Source organism: Micropterus dolomieu, linkage group LG09 (genome assembly GCF_021292245.1).
Source record: "Micropterus dolomieu isolate WLL.071019.BEF.003 ecotype Adirondacks linkage group LG09, ASM2129224v1, whole genome shotgun sequence".
NCBI lineage: Eukaryota > Metazoa > Chordata > Actinopteri > Centrarchiformes > Centrarchidae > Micropterus > Micropterus dolomieu.
In genome coordinates, this window is record NC_060158.1 from 27,746,066 (window position 1) to 27,765,002 (window position 18,937).

The following is an 18,937-nucleotide window of genomic DNA, read 5'->3' on the forward strand; positions in this document are numbered from 1 at the left end:
TTTTTTTAAACTTTTACTTAGCAAGCCAGTTGATTAATTGGGCAGAAAAACATACTTTTACTTTACGTACGTTACTTTTCAGTGGCTTTGATGAAAAACCTGAAAGGTTTTAAGATCTCATCTGTAAAGTGGTCAACTGGCATCAACGCATCAATATTTATCAATATAAACTGAATATTTTGTTCAGTTTTGTGGGAAAGACTTTATTTTGTACCCATTAGTCCTATAACCATCCCGTCTCTTCATCTGATCTTATGATGAATTATATGCTGTCATTTTATGTGTTTCAACTCATATGATGTTCCTTTTTATCTCCCAGTCTGGAGCTCAGAGTGCCTTTCCTGGACCACAGGTTCACAGCATACTACCTTTCTCTGCCTGAGGAGATGAGGACGCCTAAGGTCAGTTGATCCTTCCAGCTGTTGTTGTCCAAACACTCAAACCAGGGTTTATTTCACTGCCAAAAGCAGGAAGTGATATTTGGAGTGTTCTCGCATTGCTTTGTAAGAATAGTGTCGTATGTCTTCTTGTGTAAGCAGCATGGAGTGGAGAAGCATCTTCTGAGGGACTCCTTCAAAGGTCTCAACTTGATCCCTGATGAGATCCTGTGGAGGCGCAAAGAAGCCTTCAGTGACGGTGTGATGTCTGCCAAGAAGTCCTGGTACACCTGCCTGCAGGAGCACCTAGAGTCTGTGGTATGTGTTACTGTAGGACCAAGACCTGGAAGACAATAGTTATCAGTTTTATTGTCTTCATGCCAAAAAAACACACTTTTTAATGATGCATCCTCCTCTGAAGTCGCGATTAGTTGACAGTAGCAAATGATAGGACAATTCTGGATTCTAGCAACATATTTTCATAGTAATGAAGAAATGTACTCGCCAAAAGAAGCCAGCCGTTTAACCAAAGTTATTTGGAAAGAAAATGAAGGCAAATTAGTATTTACAAACGTTCTGCTTCAGCATTGACCTTATGCTACACAGCGTAGTGGGGTGTATTTTTGTTGCAGTGCAGATCTATTTGGCGATGTGGTCACCTGTGCGTACTCAAACTACTGATGTTTGGGGTGAACTCACTTTAGTTTTACCTCCAAATAAAGTGGTTTAGATAATCTGGCTCAGCTGTTGGATTGATTGAAGTGTGGGTGCGGAAAGAAAATGAAACCAACTGAAATGTATGATAAAACCAAGTGAGAGTTAACAAAAAAAGTGCAATCAATACAAGGTAATTGCAGGGGATAGAGGAAGAAGAGCACAGGAAGTGCATGTTAGAGGTTAGGAGTTAGAGGTGTTCTAAGAGGAAGTGTTCTCAGAAGAGATGAGTTTTCAAGAGCTTCTTGAAGTTAGAGAGGGACGCCCCTGCTCTGATGGCGTGTGGTAGCTCGTTCCACCATCGTGGTGTCACAGATGAGAACAGGGACTGGGACTGCTTTGTGAGAAGGGACAGCAGAGCCAGACGGCGTTCGTTGGAGGAGCGTAGTGGCCGAGAAGTAACGTAAGTTTGTATTATGGAGTTTAGCTAGATGGGCGCAGACCCAGTAGTCACTCTGTATGCACCATTAGTGACTTGAATCTGATTCTGGAGGCCACGGGGAGCCAGTGGAGGTCACTGAGTAATGGAGTGACATGAGTCCTTTTGGGCTGATCAAAAACCAGACGCGCTGCTGCGTTCTGAACCATTTGTAAGGGTTTCACCGCACAAGCTGGAAGACCTGCTAGGAGGGCATTGCAATAGTCAACTACATGGCAGTTTATTGCAGACTGGAGGGACAAAACACTTCTACCAAAATGTTTAGAATTAGTTTTCAGATAATAGATTTTGAATTTGGTAAAATCACAGTGCTGACTCTGCAAATAACAGAACGTGCACCTGAAGCCCTGTAAAGTCTGCTGGGACTGTATGAATTGTGGATTTGGACAGACGTAGCCACCTTAAGGGGTACACACTCATAAAGCCTGCGTGAAGGTATGCTTGCAGTATTTGCGAGTAGTCGTTGCCTACTCGTGTGCTATGGTTCAGTATCTTTAACAGTGCCTGTTAAGTCTGCAAGAGCGTGGAAGTTCATCAGGGCACAGTGAGACATGTTTGATTAATGGGGCCATCTCGCCACTCATGTAAATACATGTCTAAATGGAGCTCGGATGCTTTTTTGATTATGACTAATAGTGCGGTTCACAGGGGTGACCCCTCCCTACGGTGCAGGGGCAGAGCATACGAGCCCCGCCCCCGCAAGCATACCCCGCCCTTGCTGTTGCAGAGCAAGGCGGCTCGTGCTGTGCTGTAGTTCATTCAAAGTTTGTTAATTCTGAACGTGTTATGTCCAAATGGCACCAAAAGCGACACTGCAGTCACTTGGGTCCACAGCAATACACCTGCCACGTGTGAGGCCGATTGAATGAACGGTTCTCGACTTAATCAAAATACAAACACACACACTCTCACATTCCTACCTTTATTTGAGAGATTTCCACATAAAGTACACATAGGTACAATAGCATCAGCCGTACAGCATTAAAGGTCCATTGTGTAATATTTAGGAGGATCTATTGACAGAAATTTAATATAATATACATAACTTTTCAATGGTGTATAAAGACCTTACATAATGAATGTTTTTATTACCTTAAAATGAGCCATTTATATCTACATACACTTAGGCTCCCCTTACATGGAAGTCGCCACGTTGCCCCACCATTTTTCTACGGTAGCCCAAACGGACAAACTGCTCTACAGAGTGCATTTCGTCTGTGCGTTGAATATGTACAAAGAAGAAGTTGTAAGTAGTAGTCGTGGAAATTGTGTATTAATGGTGCCTTTTAAGAATTTATTAATAAAAAGAGAATGACAGAGAAGTATTACAACATTAATCAGCTGGACCAGAGGTTCTGTCTCCTAGGACAGTCACTAACGTCTGGCCCCGAGCAAAGGGATGCATCATCATTTACACAGTCTAGGTTTCTATGTTTTGGGGAACAGAGATCCTCTCTCGGCCTTGAATGAACATTCCAGGAGAGGAGAGGAAAAACAAGAGAGGGGAAAACACCAAAACAATCTCACAGCTCTGACCTAAACCTGAGTAAATGTGGACAGACTAACTTACGGAGTATAGAAGCCTCAAAGGTTAAGGATAAAAAACACAATACATATATATCTATAAGAGATAGCAATAATAGTAATAATAACAGTTAAGGGAAATGCATAAAAGATTAAATGTAAGAGGACACAATTTTCTACCATTACAGAAGTCAACTGGTTAATTAGAAGTAAGAAAAGTAGAGGAATTTAGACAAATGGAGGACCGCGTGTATTATTTAGCACAAGAGCCAACAGAGCATGTCGGCCACCGTAGCTTCTCCTGTGGTGGGGTGAGCGGTGACTGATGGTGCATTCATGTGGTGTCAGAATAATCAGAATCTTTTTTTTCCTCCTTAAATCTTTTGGCAGAAAGATAAATAAAGTGTACATGGAACATAAAGAAGCAAACAGAACTTTGATTTGTGCAAAATCACATTTTGCAAATACATATTTTGCAAACATGTAATTTGTAAAATGGTTATAACGGTTAGTTTGTCCATGTAGAGTGAGCTAGATGGACTACAGAAGATAAAAACAGACATTTTTGACATTAAAGGTGGAATAAGTGATCCTAATCTAATACACTTCTTTTTGTCAGATTCAGTGACCATCTCCTCACACTGTTCTGTCCAACAACTAATCTACACACAGAAAAGTGTCTGACCGGCTCTGTATTTTCTCTCAGGTGAACGATGACCAGATGGAGAAGGCTCAGAAGATGTTCCCTCACAACCCCCCACACACCAAAGAGGCCTACTACTTCAGACAGGTGTTTGAGAAGCACTACCCGGGCAGAGCTGAGTGGCTCTCCCATTACTGGATGCCTCGCTGGATCGACGCCACCGACCCGTCAGCCCGGACCCTGTCTATCTACAAGCCAGACAAAGATCAATGAGCAGTTCTGGAACAGCTGTGTGCCTCTGTCTTTCAGTCAGCAATATGTTGGCCTTCATCATGTGCCACTTTTCAAACTCCTATTAAATTGAATGAGTTACACTGAGCTTGTCTTACCCTTCATGAAGTATGTCACACTGTGATAGAGTTTGTCAGACTTTAATTTAGCAGTACTTGTCAGACCTGCTGTTTAGGGAGTTCCAGTTATTCATAAAGGAATTATTTAAATATATTTTCCATAGCTGCTAGACTAATATGTGTGCTCCAGCTGCAGCCTATCATTTCATGTTTGATGCGCATTTATCCAGTGTGAGCACTTTTGTACAGCCTGACAGTAGAAAATTGACTTTAAGCATAAAATGAATGCTAAGAATAGGAGGAGCTGTACTATATGTGCAGGGGAATCACTCACCTCTGGCCACGCAGGTGCCTGTCAACACTGTCAAGTACGGCTAATACAACTCAGCCTGTTTGTTTTCTGCAGTCGACTGTACTATGCAGCATGTGTCATCGATTTGTGATACCTGTGTGGTAGCCAAAAAAATGTATTCATTCTGCTACAGCTAAATCTGACAAGCTCTATCAAAGTCATAGTTAATACTTCCTGAAAGTTTAGGTTAAACTGATGTCACGTTTCTATCTGCACTGTATTTTAATTCCATACAACTTTTTTTTTAATGTTTTTAGTCCATTTACTACAAATGTTTTTTTTCTTTACTGTTAACCATTTTCCAAAAGCATGCTATTTGTCATTAGTTGTATTTACGACCTTCCAGCCAGCCATTGTCTTCCCTTCATTTCATTACTCTGATGAAAATGAACTGCAGAGAATTGAAACTTGTTTGAGATAAGTAATCCATCACCTCATTATGTTTTTGATACTGTAAGATATTATTCATATTGTATATTACAGTACCAAATCTGTCTGAGCAGCTGCAGTCTGCCTGTAAAACCTACCTGGACGAGCTGCTCACCCAACTAAAACAGTTGCAGGAGTCTGAACCTTAATGCCCCACCGTGAAGGGTTACATAATGTTACACTGGCTTAACTGTTTTGTTTTTTCAAGGCCACCTCAGTCTTGCATTTTAACGGACTATCCTGATGTAGGGTCAGAGAGTGGGGCGTTTTCTTTGGAGAGCTGCAGTCTCGACACTGTAAGAACCAAGTACATCAGCACGTACGTGATAAATATTTGAATAGCTTCAGACTGTCACTTCACACATTCAGCCTGTTTGCATTAGATGCCTATTTGGGAAAAAAAAGCATGTCAGTGTTTTCTCACACGTTTGTATTGTTGTGTAGGGTTTAACTTCTAACTGATTATTTAGAGCTGCTAACACCAAAAAGGCTGATGCTCCAGCTTGTTGACTAGTACATTATGCGATCTGTGTGGTGTGAAGGACATCTTTACAGTTCTTCATGGGTAGAGGTGACTCACATGTGAATACTGTCAGTGACACTGGCATTGCTTTTCACACTGATTAATGCCATCGCTGCTGTTTATTCACTGTGAATAAGGTCTTCGGTTTCGGACTGGCTATGCAAACACATTTTGTGTGTGTGTGTGAGAGAGAGATATAATGTTGAAGTTGTGGTCACGTGATCAGTGTCAGTGAGATATTAGAGTGAACTACAGCAAATAGGCAAATTCTGCCTGTCAATACGCTGTAATTCAATAACCGTTAAGTACAGAGTTTAACCCTGATGTTCCGAAAAAATAGAACATTGTAATCTTCATAGTTCTGAAAATAATTTATTTCAGGGCTGTTATATTGAATTGTTTAATATTTTAGTTCTGTAATTTTGTCCACTTGCAACAATTTCATGATCTGTCTGACTGGCTTCCTACTCATCCCTGCTATTACATACTAATTGCTGCTAAAATAAATGGACCTCCTGGCGCTGACATGTGTTGTCTCTAAATGCTGTGCGTAGTGTAGTACCCTTGTTGTTCACCAGAGTGCGCCCTTTCCTCAAGATGCGCAGAATGAAAGTTGGATTTATCACAAGGAATTCACCACTTGCAAGCTGAAGTTGAACCAGTAAAGAAAATATTTTTAATATTTGTTAAACCACTATAACACACAGGTATCCTTTCATATCACACCATATGTCCAGGTGGAGAACACGACAGCTGTTCTAAAGTCATCTGAAAGCAAAAATGAGAACCTGTCCCAGTGTGTTGTATTTATAGAACAATCAGTTGCAATTAAACAGTTATGAGGCACTATACAGTGGCTTTGGCAGTGCAATTTTCAGCATACCCTGGGGCATAGCCTTGCTTTGATGGTCCACAACATTTAGTCTTTGTAGCATGGCAGATGGTTGAAAACGCTCACAGAAAAACACTTAACATTGATAATGACACCATTGCCCCTCCTCTCGCCCCAATCTACACAAATAAAACTGGCACAGGTACAGCACTGCTACATCACTACAATGTGGAAACAGAATGATTTTATTCAGCTAACAGCTACACAGTTTGGAGAAAACAAAACCAGCGCCGGTCCCCCTTCCATGGATGAGGAATGGCTAGATGAGAAGCAGGCAGGTGAGGAGATGACTGTTTAGCGGCGTCTCTCATACGTCTGTATTGTGCTCCAGTCATAGGACTCTGCAGAGGGAGAAAGCTTGTTAGCCATAGCACACTTTCGTCATTTTATAACATACATATAAATGAATAAAGTAAGATCTTTGAGCTGTGGCTTTACTTAAATTGAGCTTACCTGGTTCCTCTTGGCTCCTTTTCCCCATCAGTCCAACAAAAGAGTTGACTTTATGTCCTTGGAAAAAAAAAAAAAGATATTTTGATTTGAAACAGTCCTCTCAGACCAGGGCAGTAAATAGAAATCTAGAAAAACTGAGGTCAAAAGTCCAAATCACTTCAGCACAACCCCACTTCCCCCTGAAAAAAATCTACGTTAATAAACAGAAAATTAGAAGTATTTCATTTATTTTTGATTTTGTTAATAGATTTTTAAATATAATTTATTTTAATTAATTATCATTTATAATTTAATTAAATTATAACAATTTATTGTATTTCTATTTTAATAGATTGTTCAGTTCTATTTTCTGTAAAATGTCTCTAGAGATTGGTCTAAATGTTGTTTCACAGCTGTCTCCCCACACTGCCAGGGTGTAAAATACAAACATTTGAATTTTTTATTTATTATTCTTTTGGTTAGGAAACCTCTTTTGGCTTGTGACTCATTAAAACAAAGCTCTGCCTAGTTGCAGCCCCTCATCAAAAGATACATATTGGTTGTCTGCAGGTTGTGATCTTGAGCACTTGATCAGCCAATGCCTGATTATTGTTTGTTAATTATAGCTCTGGAAGGTAGCACGAGCTGAATTCCAAGTAGATTCAACTAAAGTCTGAGAAAATAAACCTAATTTATGTGTATCTGCTCCCCTATTCTGTTAACCATCTTGCATTCAGAGACACTGGGTCCTGGTGGGTTTCTACTGATGTAAATGTGACAGACAGTTGCATCACGGACTGACTGTGGCCCCTGTCAATCACAGTAATGCACTGTAATACGATCATGTGGGGGAATGGGGGGGGGGGGTGTATTGGACTGCGGTGTTATAAAACTATAGAGAGCCCTGAGGAATATTCAATATTTGCATTAGACTGATGAGAGTTAACAGCCATCGCTTGGAACTGAATCTTGAACCTCCTGGAGAAATGATTAAATATTGTCCTGCCTTGTCTCAATCTTTTTGTCCCTTGAATGATTTGTCCCTTTGTAAAAGAAAATTGTGTAAAAGTGTAAAGATGGAAGGCATCCTCATTATAAGCGAAGCGTAGCTGCCTCTATCTATTACAAGCGTAAACAATTCAATTTAACTCTCAGATGTCCTTGGGGCATCCACCGCAGCACTCTCCCTCTATCTAATGATGAGTGACTTATAGTTATGCCTTCATAAGAGGAATAAATTAGATGTATGCTTACTTATGCTGCGCTGTGTTGCATCACTGAGTGGGTGACTAATTTAGACAAAAAAAACAACCCTGACAGAGAAAACGTAAAATCCCCTCCTCCTCACGCTTTTTCCCTCTTGGCTCTTTATCTCCTTCCCCGTTGTCACACACACAGACGTCTTCTCCGGACCACCTTCCTTGCAGACAAATGAATGTGGCCCAGTGTTCAAAAGAAAAGCTAAAACCATGACGTACATAATCACGGCGTTTCAATTAATTAAACCCTGTGTGCATCCTCAAACGCGCCCACTCTTTCTTAAACACTGGCATAAATATACATATTCAACTTCATTAGTAATATTGTAAGAGGATTTGCCTTTTTCCATTGTGGACTATTGTACACTATTCTATATTTGTGGAACTGAGCATCTAAAACCAACGACTCACCAATGTCCACTATTGGTGGGGGGTGAAGATATGTTTGTAGTGCAGTGTTCTGTGTTAAATGCATATTCTCCCAAACGCCAGCTGACTCCATGCTTTTTAATACTTCCATTAATGTCAGTCAAATAATGTAAAATGCTAATTATATAGATATAGATACTGTAGATATATCCTATATGAGTCAACAGGAATCCAAATTTAATGTTATAGTTTTAGTATTATAATGAACAGAAAAGCGTCATTGTCTGTATTGTTTTATGTGTTGTGCTAAAGCATTTGAGACAATTCAGTGGGTTTATAGCAGGTTTATTTTAAGCCTAAGACAACAAAACAGGGCGTAGCTACCACAGAGGACATGGAGTCATGTATTTATTCTAGTAATTTGGAGGCTTTAGCTACCTGGGGGGAGATTACATTCTTCAATTTTTATTTTTAGGCAGATTTGATTTTTTATTTTTTAGAATTCAAATGTTTAAAGAAAACATTTTAGGGATGATCTTTTTGGTGTCTAGGAGGTGAGGGGGCTGGGGGGGGGGGGATTTAAGATCAAGCCAAAATGACCTGAAATGAGGTGTGAGGTGATGCACACACTTGATTCCTGAAGGCTCACGTGGTGAGACTCATCTAACAAATGATCAAATTAGACCAACCATTGGAATGTTAATGATTTCATCCTGATTGTGCAAATTTTGCTAGATATACAAGCAGCTGCATGGAGACTATCGAAGCTTCTTGCTTAGGGAGCAAACTCTGAGGAGGAAAATGACATAACAAGTGAATGTGATATGACACTTACTTTTGCGGGTGATCTGTGGATTTCCTGTCAGAGGAAAGATATGACAAAGTTTAAAAAAATATAGGTCCACAGAGGTAAACAAAAACTGTATGGTATCTGGAATTAACTCTTACCCATGGAGCGTTTGCCCATCAGACCGATGAACTGATGCGGCCGCGGCTTTCTTGTCATCCTCAGGAGGATTTCCCTGAATGGGTCATTGGAAATCCAGCCGTCCTGTGGAGGGAAATCTCAGTGAGTATTCACACCCAGGCCGGCAAGAAGTCGTCTTGTATCTAATATCACCAAAATGTTAAAATCTCTTTTTAAAGACACAAAATTTTTGAGACAAAATAGAGCACATCTGCATATATATATATATATATTGAACCCCCTACACCCCCATTCACCCAACACCAGTCTACACACTAAGCACAACCTATACAGAGTAATTATCCGTGTAAGGCTTGTGATTCTATTTCCATCTCAGGATATATTTCTACACTATGCATAATTCAGACTGAGATGTGGACCTGGGGGCCACTAATGTTTCGCACACTAAACTGTAATGATTTATTGTCTCATTCATCTGCAGAACGGCCCCTGCCCACAGTTTAGCCTGTTGGTGGAGCAGCTTGGCACGTTTCCAACTCGCAATGTCAAACACAGGACATGCATTTTATATCAATGGAGATCATTGATGCTTCAGTTCCTACTATACTGTGCACTCGTGGGTTGATTTAATTTCCTACTGGATGGCTCCTCTGAGCACTGCAACAGTCTCTGTCTTCATGTTGGGTGTTACTGAGTCCTAAAATCTTGACTTTCTCCCAGACTTTTCTACAATCAAGTGTAAAATAGTTCATTGATAGCCTAGGAAATGAATTTGCATGTTCTGCATCACTAGATTGAAACCTGTGTGAAAAGTATGAAGAGCAGTCTAACAACTGTCATTCATTCATCGTGGTGGCAAAGTATGACACTGTGCATATATGAGTAGTTGAGTCTTGAGTTTAATTGGTTAGTACCAATTATTCATTTTCTATCCAAATTTGTGGCTCCTGGAGATGACAAGAATCAATCAGACCACATCTTCAAAAATCTGGACAGAAAACATCTGCATCAATGTTTTTAATGTCTAATACCTCCAATATGTACTTATTACCTCATCATTATTGCTCAACTGTATTTACTAGCAGTTATAAGATGTAGGAGTTGATGTTAGGATTTAACATCAGGAAACTGACTTCCAAAAATTCCGTAACATTCTGTCAGCACACTAACTTACATTTGTGCTCTTTCATATTTGGGTTAAACAAACTTACAGTGGTACAGGTTTATGCAACTTTCATCCAAAATAGAACAAACAATTATCAGTCTATCCTACAGTTTTTAGCTCAGACTAGAACCCAGTGATAAGTAAGGAGTGGCATTTCTAAATGTTTAAGTTGAGAATATAAATAAACCCCTGGATGTGGACTACCTGGATTTGATTACTGCTGGTCCAGTAGTCGGCGTCTTCTTTTGGGTCGTTCTCCTCGCAAAAAACTTGGGCGATGGCGAAAAAAGCCATTAAAACCGGTAAAAGCAGCAACTTCATGATGTCGAACCTGTTTTTCGACGCAGTTAGATTCAGTTAGAATTACTGTCAAAAGTCTATGTTAAAATAGCCGTGGATAACTTCAGTACAAAAAAACACAAACAAAATTAGAACGGTTTGAGGCACGAGCAGCAGCTGTACTGTGCGCGCACTGTTTCTTCCCTTCGAGCTCAACAGTAGTCCATAGTGCGTGCGTGCGTCAAACGCTGTGCCGGTCTCCGGCCACTGTCTCCAAAGATCTCCGCGCGCTCAGCTTCTGCAGCAACTTCTTCGGTCTCGTGCGTCCTCCTGTGCAGGGACCCTGGGACGCGCTCCTATATAACAGCCCGGGCAGTGATGCTTAGCAACGCCATTACAGCAGTGTGTGATTACTCGCGCCCAGTCACGAGTGGGATCTGGTATCGTTATCGTTACCAATCAAATGAAATCACGAACTGTATTATGTGCGTCACTAGACATTGTCCACCATACCGGTCTTGATCTGATCTGACTGGCCCTTAAAATCCCATGCGACACCTTAACCTTAAGCGTCAGCTAAATTAATAAATGTAACCTACTACCATAAAGGAGTCAGACTGATCCTGTAATGGTCTTATAATTTATCACATGATAAAACTCCATGGAGTAGCCCCATGGTGAATGGGGCAGTATAAGATTTTGTTCCTTACTTGGAAAAGATGTTATAGCCATTGCTGAAAAACAGTGGAGGAAGATCAATGTTGTATTTACATTTGTTAAAAACAAACTTTTTTTACTTTGAGCAAAGTAGAAGTTTCACATCTGGGATATCTGCATGGTCTGTTGGAGCCTACTTCTGTGGGATATTTTGGGTGGATTTTAGTTACTAGTTCTTACTTTTCCTTATCATCTGAAAGCTTAGAGGAAACCAGACTTTTCTAATTCTCATGACACCTTAAAAGCAGATATGACCTGTATGTGAAAATGTGAAGCCTAATTACTGTGCACTGTCACGTAGGTAGGTTTGTGATGACGCATTTGGTTTACGTAGCTTTTGGGCTTAACTGCTTTAAGGTCTGTAAATCTATATTTTTTATTTTATTTTATCAGTATACAATGTAATTCCATGGTTTTGACTTTGGCTGTAATCTTACGCCCAATGCCCAATATATTTTGTCATATGTAGCCTATTCCTACAGCTCAAAGAAAATACTGTATACAAATCTGTCATATCAAAGCCTGGATGAAGAAGGAGAAAGGTGTGTGACCTGAGGGTGCCGCTGATTTCCATTAGAAAAGCTGTTTTTTCAGAAGTAAGGGATGGATGGAGGACTACACTGCCACACCAAGTTCAGTGTCCATGCATCTCAAGGAGTGCTAGTTTTGCGCAAGTGCCTTTATTCCATTAACTAAAAGTTCATTTTATTTACCCATGTGCTCTTGGCAAATGCAAATGTATTCCCTGGGGCGGGAATGGACTTCTGTCTGTCTGCTATGGCAAGAATTATTTATCTGTTTGTTCAGAAAATACAAGATGCAAATCCAATTTACATTAGCAGGAGTATTTTTGATGGTTGCTTTGCATTGCTGGGCTCTCATTTGACCTTGATAATCTGTATATTTTGTTATTTTGTTTCTGAGAATTAACCACTAGCCATTATTAGACCATGAACGTCTATTTATTTTGCTAAATTCCAGTGTGCCACGTTGTGGGACACATAGCCTAAAGTGAAGAAGTCCTGTTGAACTTCCTGTGCGGTGGATAGGTCCGTGGTCACAGAACCACTCCGGACTGGAATTTAATCATCCTCACAACTGTGACAGCTCATCCAATTAACAGACGGAAGGGGGAGGTGAGGAGAAAAAGCTGGAGAGAGGGAGAGAGAGGTGATGGAGCTGTTGGAGCCATGGGAGAGAGTTACCACGGAGGGGGAGGATTGAGAAGTAGGACGTAGGAGGTAAAAAGAGCAGGGCACCATTAAAGTTGGGGCACAGAGATAAACTGTTATATGGATTATGTGGACAGATATGACATCAGTCTAGAGAGACCGAGAAACGTTTGCGGTCGTTACGATCAGCTGGACGGCGTCGCTGTGGACACTCCTTTAACTCTGACGAGGCATCCAGCAGCAAATGGGACTCTGAGATGCATGAATACATTAAAGCACAAGTTGATCTTGTGCGTGAAGTAAATCGAAAGCAGATCATTTTGATACAAGAGACGAGTCAAAGCAGCACAATGCCAACAGTTGAGCATACATGAACGACTAGAATTAGAAAATCCCTGTTGTAAACAGTATCCTGCCAAATATCAATTTATATTTCAATTAAAATAACCTAGAAGATGCTAAATAAGTTAGCTGAGTTGTTAAAATGTTAACTTATAATCTTCTTATAATGTAATCTTCAACAGAAACTCAGCAGCCAGATCTTTTGCTCTTCCATGGAAATGTAGGCCTACAAAGAAGATGAACCCATTTCTGGATTTTAGCTACACCGCAATACTTGCCTTGTATGTGAAGCAATGTAAGACATTGTCAAATGAGGGAGGGAGGCAATTAATAGTACTCTAATTACACTGTCTGGCATATAATGTGGTAATAATTTATTGATGTTAAAATGATACATGTGGTACCCTTAACAACTCCATGAGACTTGATACAAACAAACTCACAAAGAACCTCATCATGATTTCATTTGTTTCAAATTAAAGATGTGGTGATTTTAAATGAGACTAGCACACAGTCATTTTCTCTGTGGGTATAAATAACATGCTCATCAGACATTTCACAACAAGGCCACACGCAGTTCATTTTCCTTATGAGCTGAAACAACATCTCCTGCTTATTGACATTCTGCAAGACCTGCTGTAGAAAAAGGAGACACAGGTTGTTTGTCATTGCCTCCCAAAATGTCCGAAATGGAACATTTTCATATCCAGTGCCACTATTCCCAGGACAACAGTGTTTGTCAGTGCCTTTACTTGTGAGAGAGGACGGTCATTATTTACATGAAGAAGTTGCTTACAGTGCTTGATGTGCAACAAAAAGCAGCAGCTGCACTGAATGTGGCTTTTATCTTAAATAACACATCCAGATATGACTACATCTTCTGTATGAAAATACTGTATATTCACAAGGAGCAATTAATGTAATTGAAAAGTATTACCCACAATATGTGGTAAAATGATACATACTGTTTCTCTAGTTGTCCACTGTATACACATAGATAATTAGAGTAGACTTCAATAAAACCAATTGAAGATATGTCAACACTTAGCCTGAAGAGCTACTGCTCTTTAGACTAGAATGCCACATATGACCTGACCTTTGGACTGCCACTAAAGGTCAGGTCATAATATTTGGGATTTGTTTCCAACAGTGAAGTTAAATGAAATGTTGTTTTTTATTTGGTATTATAAATTTATTTCAACATGGACATTTTAAGTGCTGTTTAAGTTTTGGTCTGATACTTGTGCGTACCTGTTTTACAGGGAGGTGCAGAAACTCATACTGTGCTGGCCCAATATAAAGGAGACCTATTATACTGCTATTCCAGTCCTATATTGTAGTTCTGTGACTGTATGGCAGCTTTGCATGATTCAAAGTTCAAAGAAATATCTATCTTGTACTGGCTCTTCGTGTAGGCCTTCATTTCAGCCTCTGTCTGAAACAAGCTGTAGATGCTCCTGTCTCTTTAACAGCTAAAATCCACTGACTCCAGCTACGGCGCGTTATGGCTGCGCTAATTGGGGCCATTATAGGCAATGCTTTTGAGTCCACCAGATGCGGCTGCAGTGCGTCCCAGAAGCTCCGCTCCGCTTCTCAGAGAATAGGTAGCTGGTCTATTTTTGCTGCACAAAGCAGATTGGACTAGGCAGGAAGTCAGAGAATGGCAGAGAGATTCCGGTCAGTTTTGAAAATAAAACACTCTGTGGAGACTCCTGATCGTAAAACAATAAATACAGTTAAAATTGACACAAAAGACATCATTTAACTACGTAGCTTACTTAATCATAGTAGAAGCACAAAAAGCAAACACAAATCAACAAAATCTAAACATGTCAACAAAATCAGGCAGACAAAATAGTCAGATTGATTCTGAAATGCTCGCTGTGGGAAACTACATGCTCCGCTTCTGAGACACTTCTGAGATGCTTCCAGTGGACTTTGACGCCAGGCTATGGACGCATCAAAACTGTGGCGCAGTTCAGTCAGTGGATTCCTGGCGTAAGGCCCCCCCTCTTAAGGACCACTATCTTCTTTGGCCTGTTGTTGTCGCTGAGCGGTACAGGCAGACTGAGCTTTGTCTGGCTCCGTATGTTGTCAAACGGAGCCGTTGGTAGAAAAACCTCTTTAAAACAGAGCGTTCAGATCAAGAGGAAATCTGAGGTTTTTGCTGACATGGACAATACTTTATTTGAAGCTTTGACCATGTTTAACATAAACATCCAACATTGTAACAGTGTAGTCATAAAATATGGAAAAGCACAATAGGTTTCCTTTAAACACTCGTTGCTTGTCGGGAAAATGGAAACAAAATCACTGTGATGAGAAAACTGATTTACTGTAGTTGACATAATCAATATTGTTTTTAATTAATGTTTAATTTCTTGACAGGACAGTGCTGACGCTTGTAAAATCACCGGGACATCCTATGTCAACAGTGCCGCTCATCTTGCCTCTTCTCATTTGTTGCTAAGTTGGTGGCGCATGGTAGCCCCAAACACAACAAATGTTCAGATTATGAAGTATGTGACCCCTCTCTGATGAGTCAAAAGAGCCCTGTAAAAACATTTTTTACCACTCAAGAGGACGTGATTAAATTTTCAAATTAAAGGGCCTGAAATAATATTTTCGTGTGAATAAAGAAGCCTTTCTCTCAATAAGAATCTCATGTGTATTCATGCAGGTCAGTGTGACTGACTGCTTGTTCTTACAATGAGGGTAATGCCTTTTGCTGTTGCATTTGATCCATTTAGATTTCAGCACAAAACACGAATCGGTCGATCCAGCACAGGGGCCAGTAAAACCACAGAAATATATGCTGTATAAGGCTGTGGTTAAACCTTCCAAGGTGGTGTTATTGAATTGAGTTGGATTTATTGCTCACTGAAACTACCTTAAAGCCCCCGTTGGCCCCATAAAGACCTAACATTATTGTCACATATTTAATAGGTCTGCTGAGCATACATTCTCTGTTCCAACATCATCTCCTTTATTTTATATTCATAAAACTGTGTGTTTTTGTATTTTGGTGTTGCCCAGTAAAGTCAATCTCCTGCTGGAGGCTCAGTACTTTCAATAAAACGACTAGTGAAGTGCATTACTCCTGTGGTTCACACACTGCGGACTAGGGGTCACCAGGGGCCATTAATAAGCCTCCCAGCAAATAACTAATTAAATATCACCACTATTTCATTCCATAGATGTTTGATTGAATTTCTTGACATAGCACACAAAAATCAGATAAATTCCAGATATGACCTGGTTTAGGACCACAGAGTGAGAATGTGTGCTGATAAAATTTGTGCCCTGCTACTGGTGAGGCCTGAAGACAGAAATGTTGGTCTATATGTTTGTCTTTTCAACACTTTGGTCCAGATATGTTGAGAAACACAGACCAGATCACCATGAAATGTTATGCCTCACAAAAGCTGATTCATCATGTCTCGATTGACATGACATTTACATTCACTGTTCCGTCAAAGTCCGTAGCAAGAAACGTACAAATGATGATAACACTGATAATGTTATATAATGTGTACTGTGTGTTTCAGAGTTAGGGTTAGTTCAGAAACGCTGGAAACATTTCAGGAAGATTCTGGTGCACCAAAACTCACTCTTCTCCGTCAGCTGAATTGCTTTCTATGCTGAGAGTTTGGTTGCATGAACAATGCTGTGACCTTCTGATGCAGTTGGTCCCCTGGGCTCCATCTAGATAATGGATACTCACTTGTGGGAGGGAGGCAGATGTGAGAGGAATATTGATAGCTGTCTGAGATGAGGAGGAAACCATTCACCATAGACACAGATGTTACATTTGTTGCACAGGACAGGTATCAGGGAACTTTTTTTCTTCGAGTGTGAGTCAAAGACGTTACTACCAAGTCCTTATAGTATTATGAGATGGGAGGTTACAAGATGATGATGGGTAGATTGAATGAAGCGTTTTGGTTTGCACACATTTGCACATAGTAGATTGTCGGAGAGTAGCAACAGTCAGTTCAGAGAGAGCTGAGAAGCTTTCTTACAAATGAACCGCAGCATTTTCTCTCTTTCGACTAGTTGCAGCCATATATGATCACTTTTCATTTGATAAAAGTCCAATTGCATTTGCAAATCTCCATATAAATGCAAACCAATGTCCATCCATCCATTTTGCACCACTTATCTGGGTGTGGTCACAGTATCATCGGATTAAGTAAGGTAGTCCAGACAACCCCCTGCCCAGCCACATCCTTCAGCTCTTCCTGGGGATCCTGAGGTGTTCCACAGACTAGATGGAATATATAATCCCTCCTCCATACAAGGGCTGGCCAGAGGGCATCCAATTTAGGGAATGCGAAGGAAGAGCAATTCTACTTTGAGCTCCTTCTGAATGTCCGAACTCATCTCGACAGATGAAGGAAGCTCATTTCTGCAGGCAAAGCTCATGACCGTAGACAAGGGTTGGAAAGTAAGGAACATTGTTTTGTTGTCAAATATTCAGCAATGTCTCTACATTGTGCCATAAAATGCTTTGTTGCCTCCTCTAATACTATGCTTGATATTAATAAAAGTTAAATATTCAAAACAGGATATATACAACAATAAATTGTAAACAAAGGAGAGGAGGATGTGCAGAAAATAAAAATACAACAACATCAGAGGTGTAGTCCATCTTTTTGAGGCGTGATAAGAGAATGGAAATCACTGAGAGTACTGAGAGCTTCACATTCAGGCTCAGCCCCCGCTTCACCACGCCAGTGTAGTACAACACCCACATTATTGCTGATGCTGCACCAATTAGCTTGTCTTTATTATTTGTTGAGAAGAGCTTTGAATGTCTCTGAAGCTCTATCGTAGAATCTGTGTCTCAAGAAAAACTGGTCCCAAGATGAGGCCTAAGTATGCTTCAGATGAAGTGCTTGTCGGATCTTTGACAGCGTCTGAAACCCACAGACAGACTGACAGTTCAACAAGCATGCCCTTTACGCAGGCGTTGGCCAGGTGTGTGGAGGAGCACACTAAAAATCAGTGAGTCAAAAGTGGTGAACTTTATCCAGTACCAATGGGTACTGGATAAAGTTCACCCCTTAAAAGTGTCAACACCTCTTGGGTGGTTTTCTATCCATGGGTGCTGGGTAAAGTCAACCTAGTATTACGTTTGGTGCTATATTTACTTGATCAAGTAATTAACTTGTGTGTTCAACAGAAAACAACGTCATGAATGCCTTCAAGAGACCAAAATTCCACGACATTAGCTCGCAAGTCATGGTCTTCATCAATAGATGGAGTTTGCCTTATCATCTGCTGATCTTCTCCATCTTACACTCTTAACCAGCTGGTGGAGTTTACTTCGTCATCTGCTGATGAAGACCACTTCTTGTGGTTGTAAGCTCCAGAAAAAGCCAGTAAGTGAACCTTGAGGTCAGATTTTTTTTTTTTTGCCAAAGCACTATTTCCAAGGTTAAGAATTAACTTTGTTTATACCTGTACTTTTTTACAGTCCGGAACAGGTATAAATGCTTCTGCCTTCAAATGTGATTGGATAACACGTCATAAAGCCTAGTTTGTTTTAAGAGCAATTCAAGAAAACCTGGGTTTTTAGTTTGAAGAGTTCTCTCCCAGAGCAGGGAGCCAGTCCTGGGAGGGGAGTTTGCCGGAGAGCACCTGGTGGCCAGAGCTGTTTCCATTAGAGTTGAGTCAAGCTCAGTGTGAAGAGAACTTGGAGCCACTAACCACAGGTACAGGCATAGGCCGTATAGAGCATTGCCAGGCTTGCTGATCCCTGATAGCAAAAAGTAGTTCTAGGTATATGGAAAGGACACATTTACATATTCTGCAACATAACAAAAATCTTTCTTTACAAGATGCCTCTACTGACATGCAAGTGCACATGCACAGATTTAGATTCAGGTTCAACTCTCCACACTTTTTGCAAATTATTTAGCTACAATGTAATGTTGTCCCCCAAACACTCAGAAACACCCACAAGCCGTGACTTTTGTTAGAGTGAAGGGTTGCAAAGTGAAGTGGCTGTGCTTTACCATCAGCACCA

At 40.5% G+C, this 18,937-nt stretch overlaps 2 protein-coding genes across 2 annotated transcripts in view; one reads left to right on the forward strand and one right to left on the reverse strand.

The window, feature by feature from the left end:
* The window catches only part of asns (asparagine synthetase), a 21,029-nt gene extending 15,153 nt beyond the window's left edge, over positions 1 to 5,876 (forward strand). Inside the window, exon 12 of the mRNA XM_046059023.1 lies at positions 3,761 to 5,876. Within this exon, the coding sequence (XP_045914979.1) occupies positions 3,761 to 3,970 (210 nt within the window). The 3' untranslated portion in view covers positions 3,971 to 5,876. The remainder of the gene's footprint in view (positions 1 to 3,760) is intronic.
* Positions 5,877 to 5,999: 123 nt separating this feature from the next.
* On the reverse strand, positions 6,000 to 11,014 carry tac1 (tachykinin precursor 1). The gene is made up of 5 exons (XM_046059022.1): positions 10,601 to 11,014; positions 9,252 to 9,354; positions 9,139 to 9,162; positions 6,697 to 6,753; positions 6,000 to 6,584 (listed from the first exon to the last, which is right to left on the reverse strand). The coding sequence occupies exons 1-5, from the start codon at positions 10,715 to 10,717 to the stop codon at positions 6,538 to 6,540; spliced, it is 348 nt and encodes a 115-aa protein (XP_045914978.1). The 5' UTR covers positions 10,718 to 11,014; the 3' UTR covers positions 6,000 to 6,537.
* Between the last annotated feature and the right edge of the window lie 7,923 nt (positions 11,015 to 18,937).

Excerpts from the sequence above, each read along its gene's own strand:
- tac1 (XM_046059022.1), bottom strand. The coding sequence starts at position 10,717 with ATGAAGTTGCTGCTTTTACCGGTTTTAATGGCTTTTTTCGCCATCGCC. Across the intron at positions 9,355-10,600 it reads CCAGCAGTAATCAAATCCAG|GACGGCTGGATTTCCAATGA; the intron begins GTAGTCCACATC and ends TTCCCTCCACAG. Across the intron at positions 6,754-9,138 it reads TCCACAGATCACCCGCAAAA|GACATAAAGTCAACTCTTTT; the intron begins GTAAGTGTCATA and ends TTTTTTTCCAAG.